At 44.7% G+C, this 26,288-nt stretch overlaps 1 protein-coding gene across 1 annotated transcript in view; it reads left to right on the top strand.

Annotated features, from left to right (window-relative positions):
• Positions 1 to 776: 776 nt before the first annotated feature.
• Positions 777 to 26,288, top strand: part of NPSR1 (neuropeptide S receptor 1) — a 1,161,350-nt gene continuing 1,135,838 nt past the window's right edge. The window contains exon 1 of the mRNA XM_086966827.1: positions 777 to 877. Coding sequence (XP_086822953.1) covers positions 800 to 877 — 78 coding nt within the window. The 5' untranslated portion in view covers positions 777 to 799. The remainder of the gene's footprint in view (positions 878 to 26,288) is intronic.

Raw genomic sequence — 26,288 nt, 5'->3', positions numbered from 1 at the left:
GAACTACAGCATACAAGTGCAGCAAGAGATCATTCAGTCGATGTTATTTATATAACTTGATAGACGCATCTTTTCTGTAATTTAATATGTGATTGTATCTTTAATTAAAAGCACTGCAAATTACACAATATGAAACAGTGGGTTTGAACTCATACTAAAACCAGTATTAATAAATGCAAATGTAAACAGTTTAGTTACACAGTATTTTCAAAACGTTCATACAAAGTTTGCATTGTAGGCGTAGCTGGACTTTGATCATCACTGAGCTGTGTTTCAACACTATTAAAACATGGTAACACGTCTTCTTTACAACTCCTGATGTCCATGCAATTAAAAACCACTTTCAAAAATGTTTTATCCAAGTGAACCAGTTCATGACAGGTATACATTGTGGGACATTGACTCATTACCATTGGTGCCAATACGCACCAATGGTAATGAATGGAATTTGTTTTCCAGCCAGCTCTAAACCGATTCATTGAGTGGTGGTTCAGAGGAAGGGAAAGACATTGGTAACTGGAACTAGATAGATTAGGAACTTTGAACACATCGTATTCCCTGAATACTGACATGCAACATCAGCATTGTAATTATTTGCCCAAACCACATTTTAATGAATATTGCATAAAGAGCCTTGTGGTTGGCATTTTCACAGTATCCAAAAGAATTCATTGATCGAAAAACAAAAGATATCATGTTCATTGTCTTCAGGCTGTACATTGTTTGCATACCTAATAGACTAGAAATCAAACAATTTATATTTTTTCATACAGATTTCCTCACGGGACTCATAAATATCATGACCGATATCATATGGAGGTTCACAGGAGATTTCATGGCCCCTGATCTTGTCTGCAGAATTGTACGGTACTTACAGGTATGTGGGTGTTCCTTTCAAAGAGATACTATAGTTTCTTACAAATGAGTAGAGCACATATTTTGTTTCATGGTGCCACGATTTGTACTTTCATGTATATAATTTTAAAGTAAATTTCTGATTTAGCAAAGGATTCTTGTTTGATGTATTTTATCATCATTGTCATCAACACCTTTATTTGATTATTAAAGATAATCATAGAGGCACAATTTAAAACAATTTACAATGTGAATAGTCACAATGGTAGTTTACATAATAAAACATTCCAATTATAGTTAAAACAAAAAGATGTACAATATCGTATGACTGGTTTAAAAAAAGCAGCTCACCTTACAAGTTAGAGGAGTGCTCAAAATTCTTAAATATTAAAAGCATGTTTACACTTATAAAATCCATTATTTGTAATAAAAACTGATGTGTAAAAGGTTTGAAGAAAGTACAGATAAATGAAATAGTGTTTGTGGCTACAATTCATCACAGGGGCTTATCAATATCTATCCTCCTTTGTGGTTTGTGTTGTAACACAGTACCTAATAAATGGCTTTTTTAGTTGCTTCCCTATTCAGGGTAACGTAACATAGACACTAAGGCTATTCATGGCCCAAGTTCACTTCACGTGTGTAATTGCAGAGGACTGCTGAATCGATCTGGCCTGACAAGTAATTCAACTGTTGATATGATATAATATAATAGTTATGGTATTTTGTGACCTTGATCACAGACACGACAATCCTTGATAATTTGACTATTAAGGGAAGCCTCAGCATTAGACTAACCAGACAGCCACAATAAAATGGGATTAGGTTTCACTCGATCCTCCACAAAAGAAGACATTTTGACTATTTGGTGGTAATCCTATTAAGGGCCAACAGAACTCTTTCTTTTCAGAATGGAGGCTATGAGGATTATGGTATCCTGAGATAGTAGCCCCATAAATTAAAATTAGAGTACATTTCCAAATTTAGATTTCAAGGAGTAATTTATTTGACTTGTTCCCAACCCTCTGCACAAAACTAAACAGGTCAACCACCAAATGTTTACATCTTTGGCACCTGGCCGATATGCACTGTGTTTGAAAGCCTAGGAAATCAAAAGTAATTCCCAAATAAGTGAAGTGACTTGTCTTCTCAACAATCTTGTCCTAATGAAGATAGGTTGACATTGTTTACTCTTATGGCTACAGACCATATAATAATTCCTACTAGCATTAGTTTCTAAATCCAAGGAACGCATAAAATGTACAAATGTGTCAACCAGGCTTCTAAAACCATTAGGGATCCTTGGCATCAAAACTGTGTTGTCAGCAGGTATAAAACTGGGATTGGCTTGGATCACACTATAGGTATATCCTTACAATTTGAGATTATGAAAACCATTTAAATTATTAATATATAAGCAAAGCAACATAGGAATGTTAGACTTGGCATCTTTGGCATGGTTTCCTCTAATTTTTTGACACTACCTCCTGTATTTTTTACGCTGTGCAGCAGCTGATCGCTGACATCAAGTTCAATCATGTCACGCTCACCTTCTCCTAACTGGAGTTTTCAATTTAACACAAGGGGGATGGAGCACACTGCCTCTCATCCCAGCACAGTTCTCTGTATTGCATTCTGGTAAATGCAGTATGCTTACTTCCAAAGTTGCTGTCGTTTTTCATTAAAGTTGGTGTAGGTAGTGCTGTTATCACTAGACACGTGTTTCGGGGTTTAGCCCTTCATCGGTAGAGAGCAAAAGTAGTAGAGAGCAGAGAAAAGTCATCAGGGGTTGCTGAAATGGTGTTCAAGTCTTGACAGGTCACAGTACCACTCGACAGGCACACAGGTGCATCCCAGAGGAGCTTGTCAGCTCGTTGGTCAAGGGAGCCTTTTAAACACAAAGGGGGAGGGAGCAGGTTCCTATCTACTGCACAGTAATTTAAAAACATGCAGTGACAATAGAAATCATTGGCCTATTTATAGGCTCTTACTGCTAAAGATTTCTAATATCAGTTTACTAATGTTGGGCCAGATTCACAGAACTAACTTAAGACAAAATCCTAAACTCACTACTTTTGGTATTCACAGAAGTCATTTAGTAGTCTTAAATTAGGATTTTGTCTTAAAATAGGATTTTGTACTAAATTAGGATTAAGGGCCCGATGTAGGTAAATCTACATTTACCACTTCATAAATACCGAATCATACCGAATCGGTATTTATGAAGTGGTAAATTAGAGGGGGGGGAGATGTAGGTATTTCAGATTCGGTAAATACCGAATCTGTAAGATTCGGTATTTACCGATTCTGTAAATACCGATTTGGTATCCCCCATTGCTTCCTATGGGCCTTGAAGCCCATAGGAATCAATGGGCATTACCGATTCGGTAATTACCGATTCGGTAATTACCGATTTGTGCAAGGGTGCAGGGGGTGTCACTTTGACACCCTCTAGCACCCCCAAAACAGGCATGTGAGCCATGTGGCACACAGACATGCCCTAAGGGCATGTCTGTCTGTCACATGGCATAGGTGTGTATGCACACATGTGCAGGCACACCTGGATTCGGTATTTTAACACCCAATTGGATTGGGTGTTAAAATACCGAATCTGAAGGGCCTGTGGGACAGAAAGTAGTCCCACCTACATCCCAAATTTAAAAATCGGTAAAATTACCGATTCAGTATTTTTGCGATTCGGTAATTTTATCGAATCGGTAAAATACCGAATCGGACAAAAAAAGGTCTCCTACATCTCAGTAGGCCAAATACCGGTCGGAAACGGCCAAAATCGGCAGTTTCCGACCGGTATTTGATACCTACATTGGGCCCTTTGTCCTAAATTAGGAGTTTGTTTTAAAGTTTGTTTTAAGTTTAACATAAGACAAAATCCTAATTTAAGACAAAATCCTAATTTAAGACTAAATCGTAATTTAGGACAAAATCCTAATTTAGGACAAAATCATAATTTAAGACAAAATCCTAACTTAAGGCAAAATCCTAATTTAGGACAAAATCCTAGTTTAGGACAACCTCCGAATTTAAGACAAAATCCTACTTTAGGACAAAATCCTAATTTAAGACAAAATCCTAATTTAGGACACAATCCTAATTTAAGACACAATCCTAAATTGAGACAAAATCCTAATTTAGGACAAAATCCTAACTTAAGACAAAATCCTAATTTAAGACTACTAAATGCCTTCTGTGAATACAAAAAGGATTTTGTCTTAAGTTACTTCTGTGAATAGAGACAGTTGAGTCTAAATTATATGGCTGTACCAGGAAAGTGTATGGATTATCACATTATGTTCTACTTAAGAGGTGCTGTGATCAACCATTAAGAGTGAAAACTTTCTATCATATACGTTATTGTAAAATATACATTTTAAATACCATATTTCATTTTATCAATAATGTGTCCTAAATCCTAACTCATTAGTACTATATGAATTGATTGAATCGATATGACTGTGAGGCTTCTATTTGCCGATTACGTTTAAACATCATTTGGCTAAATGTATGGCACTTGACACGTTAATGAACTTGATTTTCAAACAAAAGTCAGTGGAATCTGCAAAAATCTGCATGTCCAGCACTCTTAAGTGACCAGTAGGTGATCTCTTAAGTACTATAGAACACCTTAAAAAATATAGATCATAGCATTCAGGAAAGTCATGAAAATATGATGGTGTTGATGATGATGATTATTATCATTATAATTATTTCTACTATTGCTATTGTTTTTATTCTTAATACTTTTGTTTATTTATTTAGTTACATAATGCTTTTCTGTAACACTACTACAACGTAAGGTATTATTGTTTTTAAAAAACAGGGCCAACTCATAGGTAATACCAACAACAACATTGAAACACATAAGAAAAGGGACTGTGATTCAGTTTAGATACTTAGCCAATAAAAGTAAACGCTGAAAACAAAATAACTTGTCATAATGTCTGGCATTAGTCAAGTCCTTCATATTTTACAACAATTACACCTATAATAAAATGTATAATATATGTATTCATAGGGGCTATCAGCCTGCCCTCTTCACCCAATGATCTGTTATTTTGTGTTTATAGTGAACAAAGAATCAGCCAACTTGAGCTGCTGGCTCCGTTCATTCTGAATGATGGTATTCAGCCTGTGGCCAAAGTGTACCTCTAGAATAAGCTGTTCCCTCAAGTGTCCAAGACTGTTGTGCTAATATGTGGTTATATTGTAACTTGTTTACTCAATCAACTTTATTTTATTTGAATGGACCCTAAATGCATAAAAACATGATATATATATAAATCACAGATCGTAACAGTACAAGTATATAAAACTAAATTTCAGTCATAATACATCAATAGTCAATAAGGTACCACAATATTACGGCACAAACCAGAGGAACAAAAACCTCCAAAAAGTCCATGGAAGTGAACTCGTAAAGGGTCAGCTATGTGAACCAGATTGTCAGGATTATTTTCTCGTGTAGGGCAACAGAAACCTGCTAAGGTAGGTGAGATAAAAATGTGCACTACAAGGATGTATGACGTTACAACGCATACTTTTACTCCGCATACCATTACAACGCGGTATTCACAACGCATACCATTACAACGCATAGCGCTTTGGGGTGCTGGATAGTGGTAAGTATAATTTACTATTCTAACTCCAGTCCCCGTGGACCCTAGGGAAGGTGTTGGATAGTAAATTAAACTTACCTCTTATCCTAGAGCGCCCCCCAGCGCAATGCGTTATAATGGTATGCGTTGTAATGCCTGCGTTGTAGTGGTAGTGCGTTGTAAAAAATGCGTTGTAACAGGTGCATACCGCACTACAATAGTTAGGAGTAAAATACAATTTTAAAATCAATGAAAGCTTATATGGGTGTCATTATAACAATATGTTTCTCCCAGCAATTTTTTCCCTAATATGCCAGATTGAGTGCAGATAATTGGAAATCGAGCGTATTGTATAGCTCTTACTATCTGATTTACATGTTCTTATGGTGTTGTGCCAGTCTGCAAGACCAAGATGCCAGCAAAGAGGGCCTATCCTGTGTGCACAGTGCTTTGTATAAGCTCAGCAAAAAAAACATGTGCTGCCTGCTTTCACCTACATCATTCACAACCACAAGGGCTTGTCCAACAACCCTGAACCAGGGACAGTTAATCAATACACCTAACAGTAGGTTCAGGAGAACATCAAATTTAGAAAGACATAAAGTGAATAAAGAAAGGAAAAGTTGAAAAGAGAAAAAAGGGGGGGAGCCTTTCAATCCAAACGAACTGTAAAAAAATATTATTATTTATTGTACAAAGTAAAAAAACTTTTTAAAACAGTTACGCTCAAGACAACATGCGGGTATACAAAAACAACATATCACAAACCAGACAGGTGGCAAACAAAGACCTTACATGTTACAATGGAGGAACAACATATACACAAATATAATGTGTCCTGCAACAATTTAGGCCACAGAAAGCGTTGACGGCATTTCGACTGTTACATTACTACACGTCATCTTCAGGACTCACAGTTTACTTGAGCGGAAATGGTCTGTATAATGGAGAAAGGCATAATATTATATTACATTGGGGTTTGGTAGACTTCTTCGAAAGAAAAAGCTTCTTAAACTAGGAAAACACCATGACCAGTGATAAATCAATCTAAAAGAGGGGGGAACTGAAGCAAGCTCAAACCACACCCAGTGTAATTACAAGAAAAAGAAAAAGAAGAAGTGTGGATCCTCCACCAAGCAAAAAAATGCTCAATAGTATCACCTGTATAAAAACAATCAAACCTGTGGGTGACTCGGTGGGGGCTTGGGGAGGGGTGCTATCTACTGGACTTGATCAGGTTAGATATAGCAAGGGTTTTCCAAGGGGAGGAGGGGGGGATGGCTGGGCACCGGGGGAAGTTGGTGGTTGGGTTGGGGCAGAAATTTAAAAAAATTCTCATTTTCCATTTGTGTTCAGTGGGGGTTGGTATTAGGCAGGTAAACTTTAGCGATTTATTCTTTGAGTTAGGGCAGGTTCTTGGCATTTTCTTTTCACTGTGTGGCTCCCTGTAGTCTGGGTTAGTTCTTATGGGTAGTCTAAAGTATATCTCCTGGAATGTTAATGGCCTTCGCACCAAACCTAGAGCTGATAAAATTATGCAGTACCTACGGGATTCGGATGCACAGGTCAATATACTCCAGGAGACTCATTTAACCCAGATTGAAATGCTTGCCTTGGTTAAGAAGAACAGGTGGATCGATTTTTCTGTCTCCACATCTCAAACCATGAATAATAGAGGTGTGTCTGTCATATTTAAAAAACAGTTAAAAGCTAGGCTAGTATCACAAATGGTTGACCCTGGTGGTAGATGGGCCATTGCTTCGGTCGTTATAGCTGGAGCACAATTTACAATTTTGGGGTACTATGGGCCCAATCAGGATGACCCCACAACCTTGGTTTCCATCTTCTCACATTTATTGTCTTTTCCTGAACCAATCATCATGGCGGGGGACTTTAATATAGTATTGGATCCTGTTTTGGATAAATCCCCTAATAGCCGTCCCCTAGTCCTATGTAAAACTAGGACCTTTTTGCTTAGTTCAATGAAACAATTTGGATATATAGACATCTGGAGATTAAGGTCAGGACAGCAACAGGGTATCTCCTTCCGGAATTACAAGTATCATCATCAGTCTAGAATAGACTAGATTTTAATTAGTCAGAGATTGGTAGATTTCGTTAAGAGTGTTGTTTATCTCCATCTACATCTGTCCGACCATTCAGCGGTCTTTTTGGAATTTGAGGGGTCCACCAAGATTTCCCCCGGGAGTTGGTCATTTGACCCCTCTTTACTTTCACACCCAGACGATATCCAGTTTCTTAAAACCGAGGTCCACAATTTTATGAGTGTTAACATCGGCTCAGCAGCCAACGGAGTAGTGTGGGACTTCTTTAAGGCTTTTTTGAGGGGCCTTATAACTAGCAAAGTGTCATATCGTAGGAAGCAATATAAGAACGAAGTTGCTTCCATTGAAGCAGAGATAGTCAAAGTACAACTTGACATAGACACCATTCTATCCTCCCTTGACCTTGTGCCAACTTCACTTTCTAACCAACTACTAGCCTTGAAAGGTCAATTGGGCTCGGTATTGAACCAAAGAATTCAGAATGGGAGGCCAGTAAGATAGCCCATTTCCAGTATGGCGAGGGGGCAGGGAAGCTATTGGCCTGGAAGACCAAAACTGATTTGGCTCGTAATAACACAGGGTCAATTACCGTGAATAATACTACATTTTCCTCAGATGATGACATTAGACGGGCCTTTAGAGCGTTCTTCCAAACAATCTACCATGAGGACAAAAAATCAAACCAGAATTGATTGATGGCTGGTTGAGTGGAATTACACTCCCGGCACTCTCTAAGGAACAGCGATCATTTTTGGATAGTGATATCTCTGAGCAAGAGGTTAGGTTGGCAATTCAAAATGGTAAGAAGGGGAAAGCTGCAGGACCCGATAGGTTACCAGCCGAAGTCAATAGGGTTTTAGAACAAGAAACAGTGTCCTTTCTTACCATCTTGTTCAATCAAATTCTATTAGATGGTCAGCCTCCCCCTGCATCTTGGGATAGTGCCTCAATTACCGTGATTTGGAAACCGGGGAAACCCGCCGCGGCTTGTGGGTCTTATAGGCCAATCTCAATTCTAAATGTAGACTATAAAATCTTCGCTACAGTTCTAGCAAAGCGCCTGGCTTCGGTGGCTCCTAACATCCTTATAACGATCAGAAGGGGTTCGTGAAGGGGCGTCAGCTATATGAGCTGACTTATGACCTGATAGGGGCCATCAACATGGCATCGGTCGAGGCTCTCCCTTTTGCTGCTTTGACGTTGGATGCGACCAAGGCCTTCGACAGGGTCAATTGGTTATACCTGTCGGGGGGCCTTGTCCAAGTTCAACGTTGGTGAGGGAATCCGGCAGGCCGTCAGTCTTTTAAATCAGAGCCCCACTGCCCGTGTTCTGGTCAATGGGGAACTATCGGACCCCTTCAACATCTCAAGGGGGACGCTGCAGGGCTGCCCACTCTCCCCTCTCCTATTCGATTTATATATCGAACCTTTTGCTCAACGGTTGAGAGAGGATACCAACATCAAATCCTTTATATTTAGGGGTTGGGAGAGGAAAGTGGCCCTGTACGCGGACGATGTCCTCATCTTTACATCTGAGGTTCATACTGCACTTCCTGCAGTTTTAAAAGCGGCTCTGGAATTTGGGGGGGGTCTCCGGGTATGAGATCAATGCCGCAAAAACTGAGAAGAAATGAAATGAAATTAAATTAAAGATTTTTATTGTTTCAGTTAATTAAAACCACAACAATACATTTTAAAGAAATCGACTAATGTGTTTAAAATTTCTTAATATATATGTACAATCTCTGTTAGTATATTCTATAACACTCTCCGTCTAAAACCGAGTTTGTTATTTAAAATCGAATGAAGTGTAATAAAAATGCAGTCTGTCTAGCTTAGTTCTGAAGTTCTTGATTTTTTCCTCTTTTATGTTCCGGAGAGCTCTCTGCCCGAGCTACCACAGTTGTGTTATCCTTTTGTTGACAGGGTGCCATGGTGTGTTTTAGCGCTTGGGAGTGGGCTGCAAGGAACTTTAGTAATAGGCAGTTCAATCGCGTGTCTGCTGGGTTCAAGGTTGCCATAATTGCAGATCTGCACATTCTTATACCCCGCTCGTTCATAGACTTTTTTAACAGAGAGCTTCGAGCTTGAGCTAGATTCGGGCAGATGCAGACAAGATGAATAAAGTCCTCGTTGCTCCTCCCGCATAGTCTGCAGGTTTTTGGTCCATTATGCACCCAGATTGGTTGGTCCATAATCGATGGAAATTTCCCCAAACGGAGTCCCATTAATTTCTGTTTTCTGTGAGCTGGAAATGTAATTGTTAAGTATGGGGCTGCCACAAGTGTTTTGTAATTTGATATTACCATCCATGCGTGTTTTCTGTTGGTAAACGTGGCTTTATCAAGTAAGAGAGAGTGGAATTTTGTCGACTTGTTTATAGCCTGTTTGAACGCCGGGTAAGGCAGGTTAAGTTCCCAGAGTTTTCTTGTTCCAGTCTCAGTTATGGAGTTTTCAAGATACTGATTGTATGGGGATTTAGTGTCAGATCTAATTTCTTCCCATAGTGCTTGGTGCAATTCCGAGGCTGACGTGTTCTGTTTCAGTGTATACCAGTACTTAATACTTGCGTACTTTCTTCCCACTGTTTCATTTACTGTTCCATATTCTAACCTTGTCTGAGCTGGTGAGGCTCCCTGTTCTATTTGGAAGGTAGATTTGAAGATGGCTGTCTGCATTTTGTTAAGCAGATCCGCATCTTTCCCATGCAAACCTACACTGCCATATGCGAGGGTTGGTAGAACTTTTGCTTTTATTGTTGCCAGTAGAGGTTTATATGATGGCCCCATGAGCTTTTTGGCCAAAGATCTAAAAGCAAATGAGAGTGAATTTGATCTCTAAGTGATGTACGACATTTGCTGCTGATGGCTTTGTCGATTATCGAAGTAGAAGCCCAAGTACTTGAAGTTGGACACGGCCTCTAGCTTTGTTCCCTCCAGGTAGATGTATGTACTGGCTGTCCGCCGCCTGGTGATAAGCATTGTTTTTGTTTTTGTTGTGTTTATCTCCAGGTTGTTATTTGTTATAAATTCTGCCAGCCCTACTAGTAACCTTTGAATGCCAATCTTCGTTAGATTTAACAATACCACGTCGTCTGCATAGGATAGATGAGTTAGAGGAAGGGAGCCAAGTTTAGGTGGATGAGATGGGATCTTATTTAGACTTGATGATAGGTCTGCCATAAAAAGGTTAAAAAGATGGGGGGCTAGGACACAGCCCTGCTTGAGGCCTTTGCTGGTATTGATTTTTCTTGAGAGCCGTGTTCCACTCCCCAATTTAACTTTCATCCAGGTATTGGAGTAAAGGAGTAAGATCCCTCTCAGGATTTTATCAGGAATGTTCCAGCTGCACAATTTCCTCCATAAGATGTTCCGATCCACACTATCGAATGCTGCCTTTAAGTCAATGAAACATAGATGAAGGGGCTGTTTTCTCCGAAGATATTTGTCGGCTAGCACTGAGAGAGACATAATGTTAGTTAGTGTCCCAGTTCCTTTCCTGAAGCCTGTTTGGTTCAGTGGTATTCTCTTTGTGACGTCGGACCAATTTATTAGATCTTCCAGGACGAGGGATGCAAAGTACTTCGCCTCCACATCTAGGAGGGCAATCAGTCTGTAATTAGCTGGGGATGTTCTGTCTCCTCCTTTAAAGACGGGTGAAATTATGGAGCCCTTCCAACTGGATGGTATTTGGTTTTCGCCTATTATTTCTTCAAATAATATTTTTAATTTTCTGCACCAAAAGTCCGGATCAGTTTTGTAAACTATTGGAGGGATCCCATTCGGCCCTGGTGCTCCGTTGCCACGTGACTTCCTTATGATTCTTCTTATGTCCTCTTCACTATACCATGTTTGTTTGACCTTATTTGTTGCGTCCTTCTTCTCCCATAGGCTAACCACGTCGCGGGGAAGCCTGGGAGTGACGCTTCCTTCTTTTCTTTTTTGGGACACTTCGTTGGTAGTTTGTTGGATTGCTCCTGGGTTATGCTGGTCAAGTGTTATCTCTGCGAAACTCTCTGTTAATAACGCAACCCAGTCCGCTTCTTGGACATTGGATGATGTTGGATTTGAAGAGTGATTTAAGCTGTTAATAATCCTCCAAAATGTGTTTGAGTTGGTGTTCTTGGCGGAGCAGAGTAGTTTTGCCCAGAGGTCATCCTTCAGAGATCTTTTGTATTCCCACATTTTCTTTTTGTATTCTTTCTTGAGGTTTTGTCTTTGGATCCAGTCTTTGGACGACGTAGTTGTCTTTTTTAGTGCTCTGGCGTTTCTCCTTATCTCTATTTTGAGTTTTACCAGGTTCTTTGGCAGAGAATTTTTGTTAGTGGGAGGATGTGGTTTATTCGGGGCGGACGTTGTTGCTATTAACTTTCCCGTAAAACTCTCCCATTTTTGTATTTGGGTGCCTGTTGTTACCTCACTTTCTATTTTTAGTCTCTGCACATTTGCCTGCAGTACGTCGATGTTGGCCGTTGTCCAGTTAAGTCGTTTCAAGTTAGTGGTCACAATGTTATCTCCCACTATGTTGTAGCTATGGTATTTAGTTAGTTTTAAATTGAAATAGGTGTGCTGATATGAGTGATCGCTTTTTAAAGTGTATTCTATTGAAAATTGCTGGACAAATGGCAATAGAGGAAGAGAGACTGCTGTGTAATCTAGCCTTGAGGCAGTCAAGGTTCCTAGGTGGGTGTGCTGTGGCGGATTGTCACCTTTGATTCTCCCGTTAAGGAACCGCAGCCCGAGGAATTCCAGGCTTGTTACCAGTTTTCGCCCAATTGGATGGGATCGCTCTGTTTGCAGCTGAGTTTGGGTTTTGACATTCCAAAATTCGTTGTCAGCTGCTATTATCTAATCATCCTCAGGCGTATAGATTAAGTTTGAATTAAAATCACCTGTTACAATGATTTCCCAGGATGGGTTAATGTTTCGAGTATCCATGATTATGGATACTAGCTGATCCAATGCGACTTGCTTCTCTTTCACCTTTGGGGGTGCGTAGAAGTTAACAAGTAGTACCGGGGTTGGTCTGCCTGGCATTGATAGTTGTATTAATTGCATGTTTGGCCCATATGGGGCTATTTGTTCTGAGTTAATCTTGATGTCCGACGCGATATAAACTGATAGACCCCCTTTTGGTCGACCAAAGTTGAATTTTTTCCGTGCTGGTATATTGTAGTGAGTGTACCCGACAAGAGGTAGCTCCTCCAATGCCCATGTTTCTTGGAGGGCAATGATGTCGCATGATGTCCAGTTGTGGAGTGGCAAGCCGTCTTCCATCCATTTCCTCACTCCGGCTATGTTCCAGGACAATAGGTGGAGAATTTCATGGGTACCATCCTTTTGAGGTTTTTTGGGAGGTCAATTATTTTTCTGTTTATTTAATGTGTCTGTTAGCCAGCGCCAGTAGGCTGCGTCATCCTTGGGCTTTGTTTGATTGCCTGTTGTGGTTAGGGAATAGATTGTCGGTGAAGGGCTGTTCCCTCTGGCGTTCCATAGTACTGAAATTGCCTGATCCTTATTATCTGTTCGTTTTTCTTTTTTCCCTTTTGTCACCAGACGAGCTTCAAGAGGACCTGGATAGCGTGGTTTTACCGGCCTGGAAAGTCTTATGCCCCATAATTCGAACTTCTCTCTAAAAGATATTATTAACTGGGCGATTTCTGCTGTTCTCCATGTTGTTAATGTTTGTTCCAATGAACTAGTTATGTCTTGTTTGCAAAATTTGACTGACAGTAGATCAGTGTTAGTTTGGTGTTGAAGCCCTTCAATGTTTGCGCAAAGTTTAAACAAATTTCCCCTGTTGAGGATGTCATGTTGCCCCTGAGATTCGTATTCCGGGGTAAAAAAGAGTTGTTTAAGATGCAAGTTGTCATTACTAGACCAGTTCTCAGGGCCTTTCCCTAGTTCTGGTGCGTTGTCTGGACTGATTTTACAGTGAGGCCCGGTACCGGCGGGTGTTTGTGTTCCGTGCGTATCGGTTTCTTGTACGCGCTGGGATATCGTGGTCGTTATGGTCTGGTTACTCTCTTTTGTTAAGTCTCTGTTCGTGGCTGTGTTAGTCTGGGGATCTCTGATGTACTCAGACTCTGTTCCCCTCCCAAGAATAGCGTCCTCATTGCAGTTCAAGTTTATGTGGCGGACTCCGTGCCTTAGTAGTATTTTTATACCCACAGTGGGGGGTAGACTTTTTCCACCCCAAATCCTACTTTTCCAGTTTACGGTTCTTTCATTTATTTTTGATGGTACCTCCTGGTTGTTAGTGGGTATGTCCTCTTTTGTAGAATCTCGTAACATACCTTAAGACCGGCTTTGTCTTTGAATTGTTTCTTCTCTGCCATGTGGGCAGTGTTTAATTCCTTCTTGTTGTTTTTCTTGGGTGACGTCACGTCTTTGTCCGGCTGGTGTTAGTTTGTTATTCTCGGCTGCCTCTTGGTATTTTCCGGGAATCTCCGCGGTTATACATAGGCCTGGAGGGCCGGTTGGTTGTGGTGTACTGCCGGTTTCTATGCGGCTTCCTTTTTCCACTGCATCAATTTTCTGTGTTCCGTTGCCCAAGACCAACCTCGGCTGTGCGTCTCTGCTGTTTGTCTCGCGTATGGCCGTTAATAATGTGCATATGCCAGTGTTGCTTATCGTCTCTGCGTGAAGGGCCTCCCTTTCTATTTTTGTTTGGAGCTGTTGTCCTGATGAGTTGTGTGTTTGATCAAATGATTCGTCAGATTGTAATGTCGTATTTGAAGTTTCCTCCTTGTTTATAACTGAGGTGAATATGGGAAATATTCTAGTGCCTTCTTCCGCGTGTCCTGTCGGTTGTTTATTCCTTGCTTTTCTTTCACGTTTTTTTTGTCGCCTTGTTAAGGAGGTTTTTTTATTTGGCGTTGTTATGTTTACTGCTGGACTTATTTCTGCCCTGTTCTTTCCTTTGGATGTATCCGTTTCTGGGATCTTAACAGTGTTATGGTCAGTAATTTTTTTGGTTAAATTTACTGTTTCTGGACTGTTAGCTTGGTTGTGTTCAATAATTTTCCCGGTTGAGTTTCCTTTCGAGAAATGTTGGTCTGATTTTCTTACAGCCAGTATTTGTTCTATTAGGTTGGGAAGGAGGTTTAATTTATCTATAATAGGACCGCAGGTGCAGGGACTCTGTTCCAGTGTATACTTTGATTGAGCAGTTATTATCAGATTGTTGAGTTTATCCAGTTTGTTGTCGATCCCCGCAATGTGGTGGGCTATGGTGTTCATTATGTCGACTTGGATATTCAGTTTATCGGATTGCCAGTTTAAAGCCTTTACTGTTGATTGAAGTGTTTCTATTGTGGAAAGTAACAACCCTGAGTTGCTTACACTAGCACTCTGTTCATAGTTCTGATTGAGTGACAAATCAAAACGTTCTTTGGGAAGTTGGGAATTGTCTGATTTTGGAGTAACAATTCTTCCATCTCTGGGGTATTCCACTGATTTTCCTTTGCTTTGCAGTTGAGTAGACTGCCCTTCCTCGTTTGTATTACCTAGTTTTTTATCTAAGATATCTTCCCTTGTGTGATTAGTTATACTTGTGTTTTGGCGCTTTCCCTTGTTTATTGGGCTTGATGCAAGACTTGCTGTGGGGCTTGATGATTTTTTTTCCCCCATGTTTTTTCCCTCTTTATTTTTACTTAAGTCTTGCATTATTTCGTTGTTTGATGTTGGACTTGATGTAAAGTTTAATAGCTTCAGCCATGATGTTTCTGAAGTGTTCTGACTAGTCAATTCCATTTGGGTTGTGTTTTGCTCCCTGTGTATCTGGGCTTTGATTATCTTGGGCTCTTTGTTAAGTAATTTCTGTATTTGCGGAGCTGTTGGGGGGTTTTGTGTGTTGGTTTCTGAGAATTTTCCAAAAAAGGTTAGTGCTGCTGTTGGTGCTTTAAGTTCTGCATTGGATGCTGATTTTTCTGTGCACGTCAATACTTCCTTCGTCCTCTTGTTATCCATGGAGACCTCTGTTGTAATTCCAGTTGCCTGTGTTATACTCAGATCCAGGACAAATATGTCTCCTGTACTGCGTTTTTGCGGCAGGGAGGTTTCCTGGTCAAGACCCTCTCCCAGTTTATCCTGCTTGTGGGCCATTGCTAGAAATTCATCCTGGTACCTATTTTGGCAAGGAGGGCTAGTTGAATTCGCCCCTGGTAACCGGGGAGTTAGTTTCGTGAATATTGATGATAGGCCTTTGTCGCAGAAAACCTTCTCGGGAGTTAAAGGCGTAGGTAGGCCCGGAAGAGATTGTTGGGTCGTAAGGAGAGTGGCTCCTGGATTTTTCAGAAAGAAGAAAGCTTTGTTCGCCTCTGATTTCTCTCTCTCGCCCTGATTTTTTCTGAACATTGATGCAATTGGAGAGATAAGTTGAGTGGGTAACACTCTTGTTAGCCCTTTTTTTATGTCCGTTTTGTTTGGTGATGTTTTTTCCTGGTTTGCTTTGCACTGGTCAATTGGTAGGGAGTTCTTTGCCTTTGATGTCCGTTTATTTTGCTTTGGTGTCCTCCTTACCCTACCTGATCTCATCCTTTAAGGGCTGTGTGGTCAGTTTCCTAGTATCGTTGCAGCCTTTTGTCTGTACCCCCTGTACTCCCTGTGCCTCCTGCACCGCACCAACCTTTGTCTCCCACTCCGCTCCACTCCACTCCACTCCCTCCCAAGCCCGTCTGCCCCCACTGAGCAGGAGCAGCTGCCGTCCGGGAGGATGGTGAGGTGTGACTGCAGTATGAGGCGTACTAGGTGGAGCGGCTATGTAAGAAACACAGTGCCTCTACAATGGTGATCGCATGGGGATTTTGATGGGGTAGGGGTAGTGCAGAAGAAACCGTGCAAGATACAGCAAAATACAGCAGCTGTTTGTTGGTAGTCAGTGGGTGGTTGCAACGTCGCTTTAAATGGGTTATTACTGTTGGTGCAAGCGATATGGCGCACCTTAAACAGTGGTTAATTACCCCCTTTGGTTCTGCTGAGAAGCGCTATGCCTCCCTCCTGGCAAGTGGTATCCACATACAAAGGGCAGCGATGGAGGCTGTCCTAGCGGATTGAGAAGTATGATGCTCAGTGATCCATAGGACTCTGATAGCAGCACTCTGATGGCAGCGTTTAAAAAACTAGAGCACTACACTGCGCTGCACTGCTAATACTCCGTGGCACTCCGCAGCACTCCCGTAGCTCTGCGGCTCAGAGGAGGAAGGAAAAGATGTTGCAAAGGAAGAAGGAAGCCGTAGAGACAGGGGCCGGCCGGTAAACCAGCAGCCAGCAGCCAGAAGCGTAATCCACCACCCGCTCAGCTCTCTCTCATCTTACTGCATCGCAGCCGGCTCTCCGGGACTCACCAGGACTGTGCTCGCCTGTCCTCTCACTCGGCACAAGCTAGCTCCGTAATGCAGCTGGGTCTGCTCTTGCCCGCCGCCTCCGCCCCGTGCTTTGCACGACCGCACTCTGCTCACCAGCAGCACGCTGTGGCTCTTCAGTGGCTCTTGCTCACAATCCTACAGGCTCGCCACAAGTTCGCTGCCGTTACCGCCACAGAGCCACCGAGACCCCACAGGGCCCCCGGAGTTGCAGAGCGCCCTGAAGCTGCCGCCTCTCTCCTCTCTGCAGCTCAGCTCGTGACTCGCTGACTTGCTGGCTCAGAGTAACGGCCTCAACCTCGCAGTCTCGTCTACTGCTCTCTGCTGCACTCTAGTGGATCTGATTCCAGAGTGGATCTGACTCCAGAGAACAAAAAGAACTGAGATGATTGTCTGGTACGATGACGAGAGACACATTAGTATACAGCCCGGTTCTAGCTTGCGGTATTTCGGTCTTAACATTGTGAAAGACATCAAGCAAATTGCCGCAGCAAACTTTTCCGCTGTTGCAAAATACTGTCGCAAACTCATGCAAGCATGGGCTCATCTTTCTCTATCTCTACTAGGGAGAGTTAATTTGATTAAAATGTCGATTTTGCCCAAAATCTCTTTTTTATTTAATACCATCCCTCTACATTTTGATTCTTCTTTGATAGTTAAATTACAGGCTGAAATTACTTCCTTTATTTGGGACAAGCATCTTCCAAGGATTGCTTGGAAGAAATTAAGACGACCTAGGGAGAAGGGTGGGCTTGCAGCTCCAGATTTGCAAATGTATGCATGGGCGTTTCAGTTGTCTCATGCATGCATGCTTTCAAAAATGCCCTCTGATTTTGGGATTGGGACCTTGTATTCGGCTCTGCTTAAAGGGGAAGGAATCAGCCAATCAGGCTTCCTATTTAAATTTGGAAATCCCAAGTTTTTTAAAAAGATTAAATTGAAGATCTTGCATGGGATGGCCAAAACTTGGTCGGAACTGATGAAAGCCATAAAGTTGGGGTACTTTGGTAGTAGGACACCTCTCTGGGGCCTCCCTGATAGCCCCGAATGGTTGAGGGACTGTCTAGCTATTCCATTATAAGAAGCAGGACTAGAAATTTGGGGTGATCTCTTTTTGGAAGGTGACTTGCTCCCTTGGGATTATCTTAAAAATAAAATTGGCCCGAATTTTGCTAGATTCAAATACATGCAAATTGCTAGCTGGTCCTTTGCATTTATTTCGTCATCTTCTCGAAGGAACAAATATACACTTGGTGGCCATAGTCAACTAATATCCTGCCTAGTAGATAATCCACCCGCCAGGAAGGAGATCTCTTTATGGTATAACCTCATCCTGGAAGAAGCGGATGGCAAGTTTCTGTTACCAGACTTACTGTGGGGTTCCCTCTTGGTCAATCATAATGTGCAAGATCTTTGGTCTTCTTCCTGTAAGCTTTTATGGGATATCGTTAAGCCTGCATGGCTCCTCAGGCCAGGTCCGCCCCCCCCACCGCTCCAGCGTTCCCTGCTGGTACTCTGCTGCTGCCCACGCCGCTGCTGCCGTCGCTGGAAGTTTGAGGCCCTCCACCCACAGGCTCCTGCCTGCGCCTCATCCCTGGTGACCCAGTGGTGGGCGGTAAGTATCACATCTGACCTCTTGCTTTGTTTGTCTCTCTCTCTCCTTTATTTCCTCTTTTTTGCTGCACTTTAAAATCGTTTCTCTCTGCCTTTAACCTTGTTGCCTGTTTCTAATCTCTGCCTGCTTGTCTCCTAGTGCCCATCTCGCCCGCCCGCCCCCGCATTCCTCCCGCATTCCTTCCCACTGCTGCGTCCCTTGCTGCCTGCCCCCTTCCTCTCCCATTCTCCACCCGCCTCCCAGCTGCTCCTCCCTCCCTCCCTCCACCCTTCTTAATGCAGGCCGCTGCGCGGCCGTGCCAGAGGCGCGCCAGAGGCAGGTCCGTCTGCGCCCGCCCGCGCCTGGACCGCACCCAGTGCCCGAAACCCTGGACCCCGCACACCCCACCGCGCCAGTCCTAGACTCAGCTACGACGCCAAATCCCTCCACTCTCTCAACACCGACCGAGACCAACGCTGTGTCCAGGCAGCCCCGAAACGCAACCACGGACCCTTCTCCTGTCGGAACTGCAGCTTCACCTGCAACAGAACGACCAAACCATCGAGGACTAGACCCAACCACCTCAGCTGCTTACTCCTCAACACCTGCTCCACACGGAAACACTCCATCGAACTGTGGGACCTATTGGACACCACCACCCCGTACGTAGCCTTCCTGACGGAAATGTGGTGGAACGACTCCTCGGCCCCAGACATCGCCGTCGCCATCCCAGACGGCTACAAGATCACCTGCAGGGACCGCGCCAAAGGCACCGAAGGAGGACTACCCATCGTCCACAAGTCCACCATCGAGGTCACCACCCACGCAGATGACACCCTCCACACCGCAGAAAACATGCACTTCCAGATCCACACCAACCCCAACACCACCATCAGAGGAACGCTCGTATACAGATCCCCCGGATCCCGAGCCCAGTTCAGCGACTCCATCACCGATCTTGCCAGCACCCACGCCCTCGCCTCCATGGACTACATCCTCCTTGGGATCTGAACTTCCACCTCGAGAACAACACCGATGTCAACTCCGCCATGCTGATCGACTACCTCGCCAACCTCAGCCTCAGACAACTCGTGACCACACCCACCCACGCCGCCGGCCACACACTGGACGCCGTCTTCTCGACTAGCACCCACGTCGCCTTCAACCACACGACTGAACCCCACTGGACAGACCACCGCTGCATCCACTTCACCTTCAGAAAACCCACCACAGACCACCGCACCCAACAGCTACCTCGCCGATACTGGAGCAAAATAACCGAAGACCAGCTGACCTCCACCCTCGCCATGAACCCTCCCACCGAGCTCAACAACCCTGACATCGCAGCCCGCAACCTCAGACAGTGGATCGACGACTGTGCAAACACCCTCGCCCCTCTGAAGAAACCCCTCAACAACAACGCCAGCAAAAGAGCCTCTGGTTCACCAACGAGCTTCTGACCTCCAAGCACACATGCCGGAAACTGGAGAAGATCTGGCTCCACGCCCTCACACCGGACACCCAGGCAGCCCACAAGAATGCCACCCGCAGACACCACCACCTCATCAGACAAGCCAAGAGACCCTCCTTCACAGACCGCCTAGACAACAACGCACAGGACAGCAAAGAGCTCTTCCGCATCGTGAAAGAACTCTCCAACCCCAACGACATCCCTCCCTCACAGGAACTGGGCGATTCCCTCGCCAACTTCTTCCATCGCAAGATCGCTGACATCCATGACAGCTTCAACTCCGCGACCGACCCGACCGCACCAGACCCCACCCCTCCTGCGCACACCATCAGCACCAACCATCTGATTTTCTGGTCCAACGTCTCTGATGACGAGACGCGTAAGGTCATGAACTCCATCCACTCAGGATCACCGACAGACCCGTGCCCACACCACATATTTAACAAAGCAGGCGCAACCATCGCACCCCAACTACGGAGGGTCAGCAACGTCTCCTTCGAAAATGCAACATTCCCGGAAAGCTGGAAGCATGCCGAAATCAACGCTCTCCTCAAGAAACCCAAGGCGGACCCCAAGGACCTCAAGAACTTCCGGCCCATCTCCCTGCTCCCGTTCCCAGTGAAGGTCATCAAGAAAATCGTCAACCTGCAGCTGACCCGTCACCTGGAAGAAAACAACATCCTGGACCCGTCCCAATCCGGATTCAGACAAAACCACAGCACAGAGACAGCCCTCATCGCAGCCACAGACGACATCAGGTGCCAACTAGACAACGGGGAAACATCTGCCCTCATCCTCCTGGACCTATCGGCCGCCTTCGACATGTTCTGCCATCGCACACTAAATGCCCGTCTCCAGGTAGCCGGAATCCAAGAGAAGGCCCTCGACTGGACCACATCCTTCCTCTCCGGCAGATCCCATAGCATCCGCCTCACGCCCTTCCGATCTGAAGCCACCAACATCATCTGCAGCGTCCCCCGGGGCTCCTCCCTCAGCCCGACGCTGTTCAACATCTACATGGCCCCCTTTGCTCAAGTGGCCCGACACCACAACCTCACCATCATCTCCTACGCCGACGACAGCTCATCCTGTTAGAAGAGGCAGACCTGGAAGCAGAGGTCAGCCCGGGACCAGGGTTCAATTCCCGGCTCGGCGGGGTCTTGAGTCCTAAAATGTCCATGGACTCGACAATTCTCGCTCCGGTGCCTACTCGATTCACGGGTTCACACTCTGCAACTCTGGGCAATAGCTTGCTTAATCTCCACAACGGCCCCTCGGCGGGATGCCTGGCTTTCACCTTGCGGATACCCTGGCGGGGTTATCTCACAGGGGAATACCAGGACGGGTTCCCTAAGCAAGCGCTTAGAAACCAGTGGTGATTTGCGCTATATAAAACCATGTACATTTACATTTACATTTACATCCTCTCCCTCACCAAGGACTCCGCCAAATCCAACATCCACAACGGGATGAAGGCCATCGCCGACTGGATGAGGAGCAGCCGTCTGAAACCGAACTCGGACAAGACGGAGGTCCTCATCCTCAGACCCACCCACTCAGCCTGGGATGCCTCCTGGTGGCCGACCACCTTGGGAACAGCACCAACGCCAACCGACCACCCACGCAACCTAGGATTCATCCTCGACTCCACCCTCTCCATGTCCAAACAGGTCAACGCAGTATCCTCCTCCTGCTACAACACCACTCCGCAGAATTTACGAGACAAGAAGATCCCGAACGAGACAAGAAGAACAGTAACACAGGACCTCGTAAGCAGCAGGCTGGACTACGGCAACTCACTCTACGCCGAAATCCCAGCCAAACAACTGCGTCGTCTCCAGCGCATCCAAAACGCCTCCGCCCAACTGATCGTCAACCTACCCCGCCGCTGCCACATCACCCCCCACCTACAAGACCTCCACTGGCTTCCCGTCGAAAAGAGGATCACCTTCAAACTCCTCACCCATGCACACAAAGCACTCCACAACGCCGGACCAGCCTACCTGTACAGCAGACTCAGCTTCCACACACCCTCCTGCCAGCTCTGTTCCTCCAGCCTCGCCCTTACCACTGTCCCCCGCATGCAGCGTACTTCCTCCGGCGGCAGATCCTTCTCCCACCTCGCCACCAAAACCTGGAACACCCTACCTACCCACCTACGTCAGACTGAAGACCTACTCGCCTTCAGAAAACACCTCAAGACCTGGCTTTTCGAGCAGTAACGGCGCCCCCCCCCCCCCCCCCCCTCCAGCGCCTTGAGACCCTCACGGGTAAGTAGTGTGCTATACAAGTCCTCGGATTGATTTATTGATTGATTGATTGATTAGGAACCACCTTTATACCTTGCATAGAGCGTACTATTCCCCTCTCAGACTTTCAAAATTCTCTGAGGGGAACTCAGTAGCTTTTCCTGTGTGGTCTGATAGCTGCCTCAGATGCCCATATATTGTTTGAATGTCCCCGCCTTATTTCATTTTGGAAAGCAATCAGTAACACCCTTTCTGCATCATTGGGCTTTCAGCTAGTCCTCAAGCTCCCTCTAGTGATTTTCGGGATCCTGGATGGGGTCCAGAGCCTGGCAAGAAGTCTGTTGTTCTATTCCATCTTGCTTGACAGAGGGGAGATCTGCAAAAAATGGAAAGAGCCTTTACCTCCCTCAGTTAATGAATGGTATGCTTCAGTTTTGCAGGTCTCTAAACTAGGTCTGGCTAGGTCTGGTAGTCAAAGTAAAAGGGGATTCTGGAACCTGTCTGGGAGCACTGAGATATTAGTTTTTTTCCCCGAGTCCGATGATTACGCTACTGTGGTCCAGGCCATCTGTAGAGCCTTTTTCCGTTTGTAAGCCCGGTCCCATCTGGCTGCAAACTCCACCTGATATTTTAGTGGTTTCTTGGTGTATGTCTCTGGAGGAGGTGCCATCGCTGAGGGATCCGTTCAACCTTATAGATAAATCTTTCCCAGCTGTATAAAACTGTGACAGCATGTTGCAACCCCACCAGTAGCCTCACCTGTAACTACGGTGGTAAATGAGGACAAAAAAACAAAAAACAATCAAACCAATCATGAAATGATGGTCATCCACACGACCTCGAAGGATATGGTAAAACAAGAAAGCAAAATTGGATTTCAATTTAAATTATCCACTGGCTCAATTTTATTAAAAAAAACTAAGCCTACTCAGAAAAAAGCAAGAAAACTTACTGCCACAATTGTAGTTTGGGGCACTGTAACAAGGACACTTGGTTCAATCTGTCCTTCGCGAGAAAAATCCACCTAGTGCTCGCCCATTTAATCGGCTATAAAAGAAATGCAAAAACGACCTTAGCGCTTAGGTAATTATAATTATGAAATTACAATTACAAATGTGCTGTAACCAGTAGCAACTCGAATATTAACTGGCCCATCAACATAGCCACTATTCAGGATATTCAATGACAAGATGCCTAATAGAACTGTGAAATTGGTTGAGTCACACAGCCTGCACATAGCAAGTCTTCGTGGGAAAAAAACAGTTTTAAACCACATGAAAACATATGGAGTAACATAACAACATAATAAAACCGTAAAGTTTACTTTTATACTGCATATTATTGTTGCATCAACATTCTAGGGCAATAAATTATGTCCGCTCTAATTTTTGTTAAAAAGTGGCCGTTTACAACAGCCGTAAATACTAGTGCAAGACATTTCTGGAAATGAGAAACAGAGCCAGAACTTTTTACCCTGCACTGTCTCTGTATTTGTTAACAAACGGGCAGTTTAAAGAACTTATGCAGCTTGTTTCTGTAACCGGCATACATATCAAAAAAGGCATTCTAACTACGAAGGCCACACCATGCAAGATAGAAAAACGCCGAAATCGCTTATCGCCAATTCTAAAAGTGCTCGAGGAATTCAGGAAGCGCTTACATCAGAGGAAGTCCTGGCAGCACAATGGCTGAAAATAAATGTAAGGGAAAGGTCATAGACATCGACAATTGTCTAATAGATGTCAAAACCCTGTACAGCCGTGCGCCATCTTAAGATGGAGTCAAAGCTTACTGCACATTAAGTTTTATTAACAAAACGAAGGGCATAGACGGCAATAGCGATCTAGTGAATGTAAAAAAAACGGGCGCAACCGGGCACATATTTAAATGGAATCAGGGCTCACTGCACATTAATTGCCCTTCCAAGACGAGGGGCATGTCAAAAGTCGGCCGCAACCAGGCGCCATCTTTAAATGGAGTCTGAGCGATGTCAAATCTGACTCATAAGTTGCTATTAAAAGTAATTCTATTTCAGGACAGGAGGCACCGATTATGCTAGTCTCATTTCTTTATTTAGAAATGCCCAGCAGCCATGTAAAAAACCACATTACCCAGAAACACTTGGGTGATAACCATAGAGTCTGCACTATAAATAGGTATGCAGACAATCCCACTTCCTCTTTCTTTGCTGCTTCGCAGCCAGTTAAGTGCTCCTACCTTACTATTGTTATAATTGCTCTGTAATGTGCTTGTATTGCTGCATTGTTTGTGCCTTATAGTGCGCTCTGCTTGCGCTTTTCGCCGCGTTGGGTTCTGAAAGCTCCGTTTTTCATTATCGGCGTAACGCGGCTGGGAGCGAGGGTTCTCCTTCCAGGGGCCGGGCGCTTTGTGCCTGTGCTCTTTGAAGCTTTGTGGAGTGGATTTGGGGGTCCCGGCGGCCTCGCGCTGCTCGCGCGAGCTGTCCTGCTTCCTGAAGGCAGCCGGTTATTGCGCATGCGCGTTCTTGTATTTCCGGCGCTCTGTGTTTTCCTTTCACCGGAGCTTCACTGAAGTACGTCGCGACGTTAACGCCCACAAGCCTTCAGAATTGACCCCTTTGACGCCGGAGTCTGGCAAAAGTCTCCGGCTGTAACAATTTGCATAGGCTTTGCCTAGAGTGACGTTTTTTGTGTGGCAGCGAGTCCTCCCTCCACTCTTTACTGTTCTTGCCAGTAGTTTATTCTGCTGTTTTGACTTGCTGTGAGGGTTTTTTCACTCCCCTGTGAATTTTGCCTTTGGCAATATTTATTATTGTCCTTCCTCTATTTGTGGGCATATTTCACGATCCTTGTGCATTATGAGTGAATATTATTACGAGGAGGAAGGCGAGTTTGATGAAGAGGCTCCTGAATCCATGGAACAGGATCTTGTGGAGGCATTGGATAGAGGAGTCCAACACTCCATGAACAAAGCCCTACTGCGTGCTATTACGCCTCTGAAGCGGCACTTGACAAAATATGCCCAACAGCAGGGTTGGGTCCCTATGGCTAAAAAGTCCTCTTCTTCTTCTCCAAGTAATCCGCATGCTTCGGACTTCAGAAAGTTGGCGCAGTCTTTGTCTTCTGCCAAGCCGGCTACTATTGTGGAGGATGACGAGAGTGATGATCAGCAATCCTCTTCGTCTTCTGATCCCGCTCCTCCCCCTCCAAAGAAGAAAAAATGTAAGGAGCATTTTGTTGATGCACCATCACACCCTCCAGTTCTCACTTTCGAGCCTGCGGACATTGTCCATCCCCAGTCCACTGCATGGCTACCGTCCCCGGCGGGGACGGAATACGTTCAACAACACATACGTCAGCCATTCGAGAAGGAGGTACGTGCCCGCCTCCGTTCTGAATGCCCCCGGCCCGACCTGGCAGACCACCTGGCTGAGACTCCTGAGGTTGATCCCACCATGATAACTTATTTACGCAAATTTGCGAAGGATCCAAAGAAAGGTCTCAACAGGTCCTGGCGTGCCTGCCAAGACAAGGTTTTAGATCTCTTGGGGCCACTCACCAAGATGTTAAATCTTGGCTTTCTGGCAAAGAGTACCAACAGGATGGTTGACCCTGATGAGCTCATTGAATGGGCTCAGCGCGCCATTTGCCAGTTGGGCAATGCCAACTGCGCGCTCTCTAGCGAGAGGCGCCGTTCCATCCTGCTCAAGCTAGACCCTAAGCTGGCAGAACTGGCGACATCGGAGTAGGGCCCTGCTGCCCATGGTCTGCTTTTCGGGCAACCCTTCTTAAAAGAATTGACCAATTTCGTCAATACTTTCAGTGGCCTGGATAAAGCCCAAGCATCTCTTCGCTGGACCTTTCATCCGGTTTTCAACAGGGCTGGAGGAAGTAGGGGACGTTCCTCCGGCTGTGGTCATCAGCAACCCTCCCAAAGGGGGTATCAGTCCCAACGAGGAGGCCAACAAGATTCGGGCTACACCCAGCGTTCCAATTTCTATCCATCAAGGAAAGGCCGTGGCCAGTATAAAAAAGGACGTTCCGTTGGCTCCTCCTGCGGATATCACGATTCCGCCACTTCAGGTGAGAATTCTTCCT

The sequence above is a fragment of the Lissotriton vulgaris genome, chromosome 4_1 (assembly GCF_964263255.1).
Source record: "Lissotriton vulgaris chromosome 4_1, aLisVul1.2, whole genome shotgun sequence".
Lineage (NCBI taxonomy): Eukaryota > Metazoa > Chordata > Amphibia > Caudata > Salamandridae > Lissotriton > Lissotriton vulgaris.
This window is presented reverse-complemented; position numbering and strand designations above follow the sequence as displayed.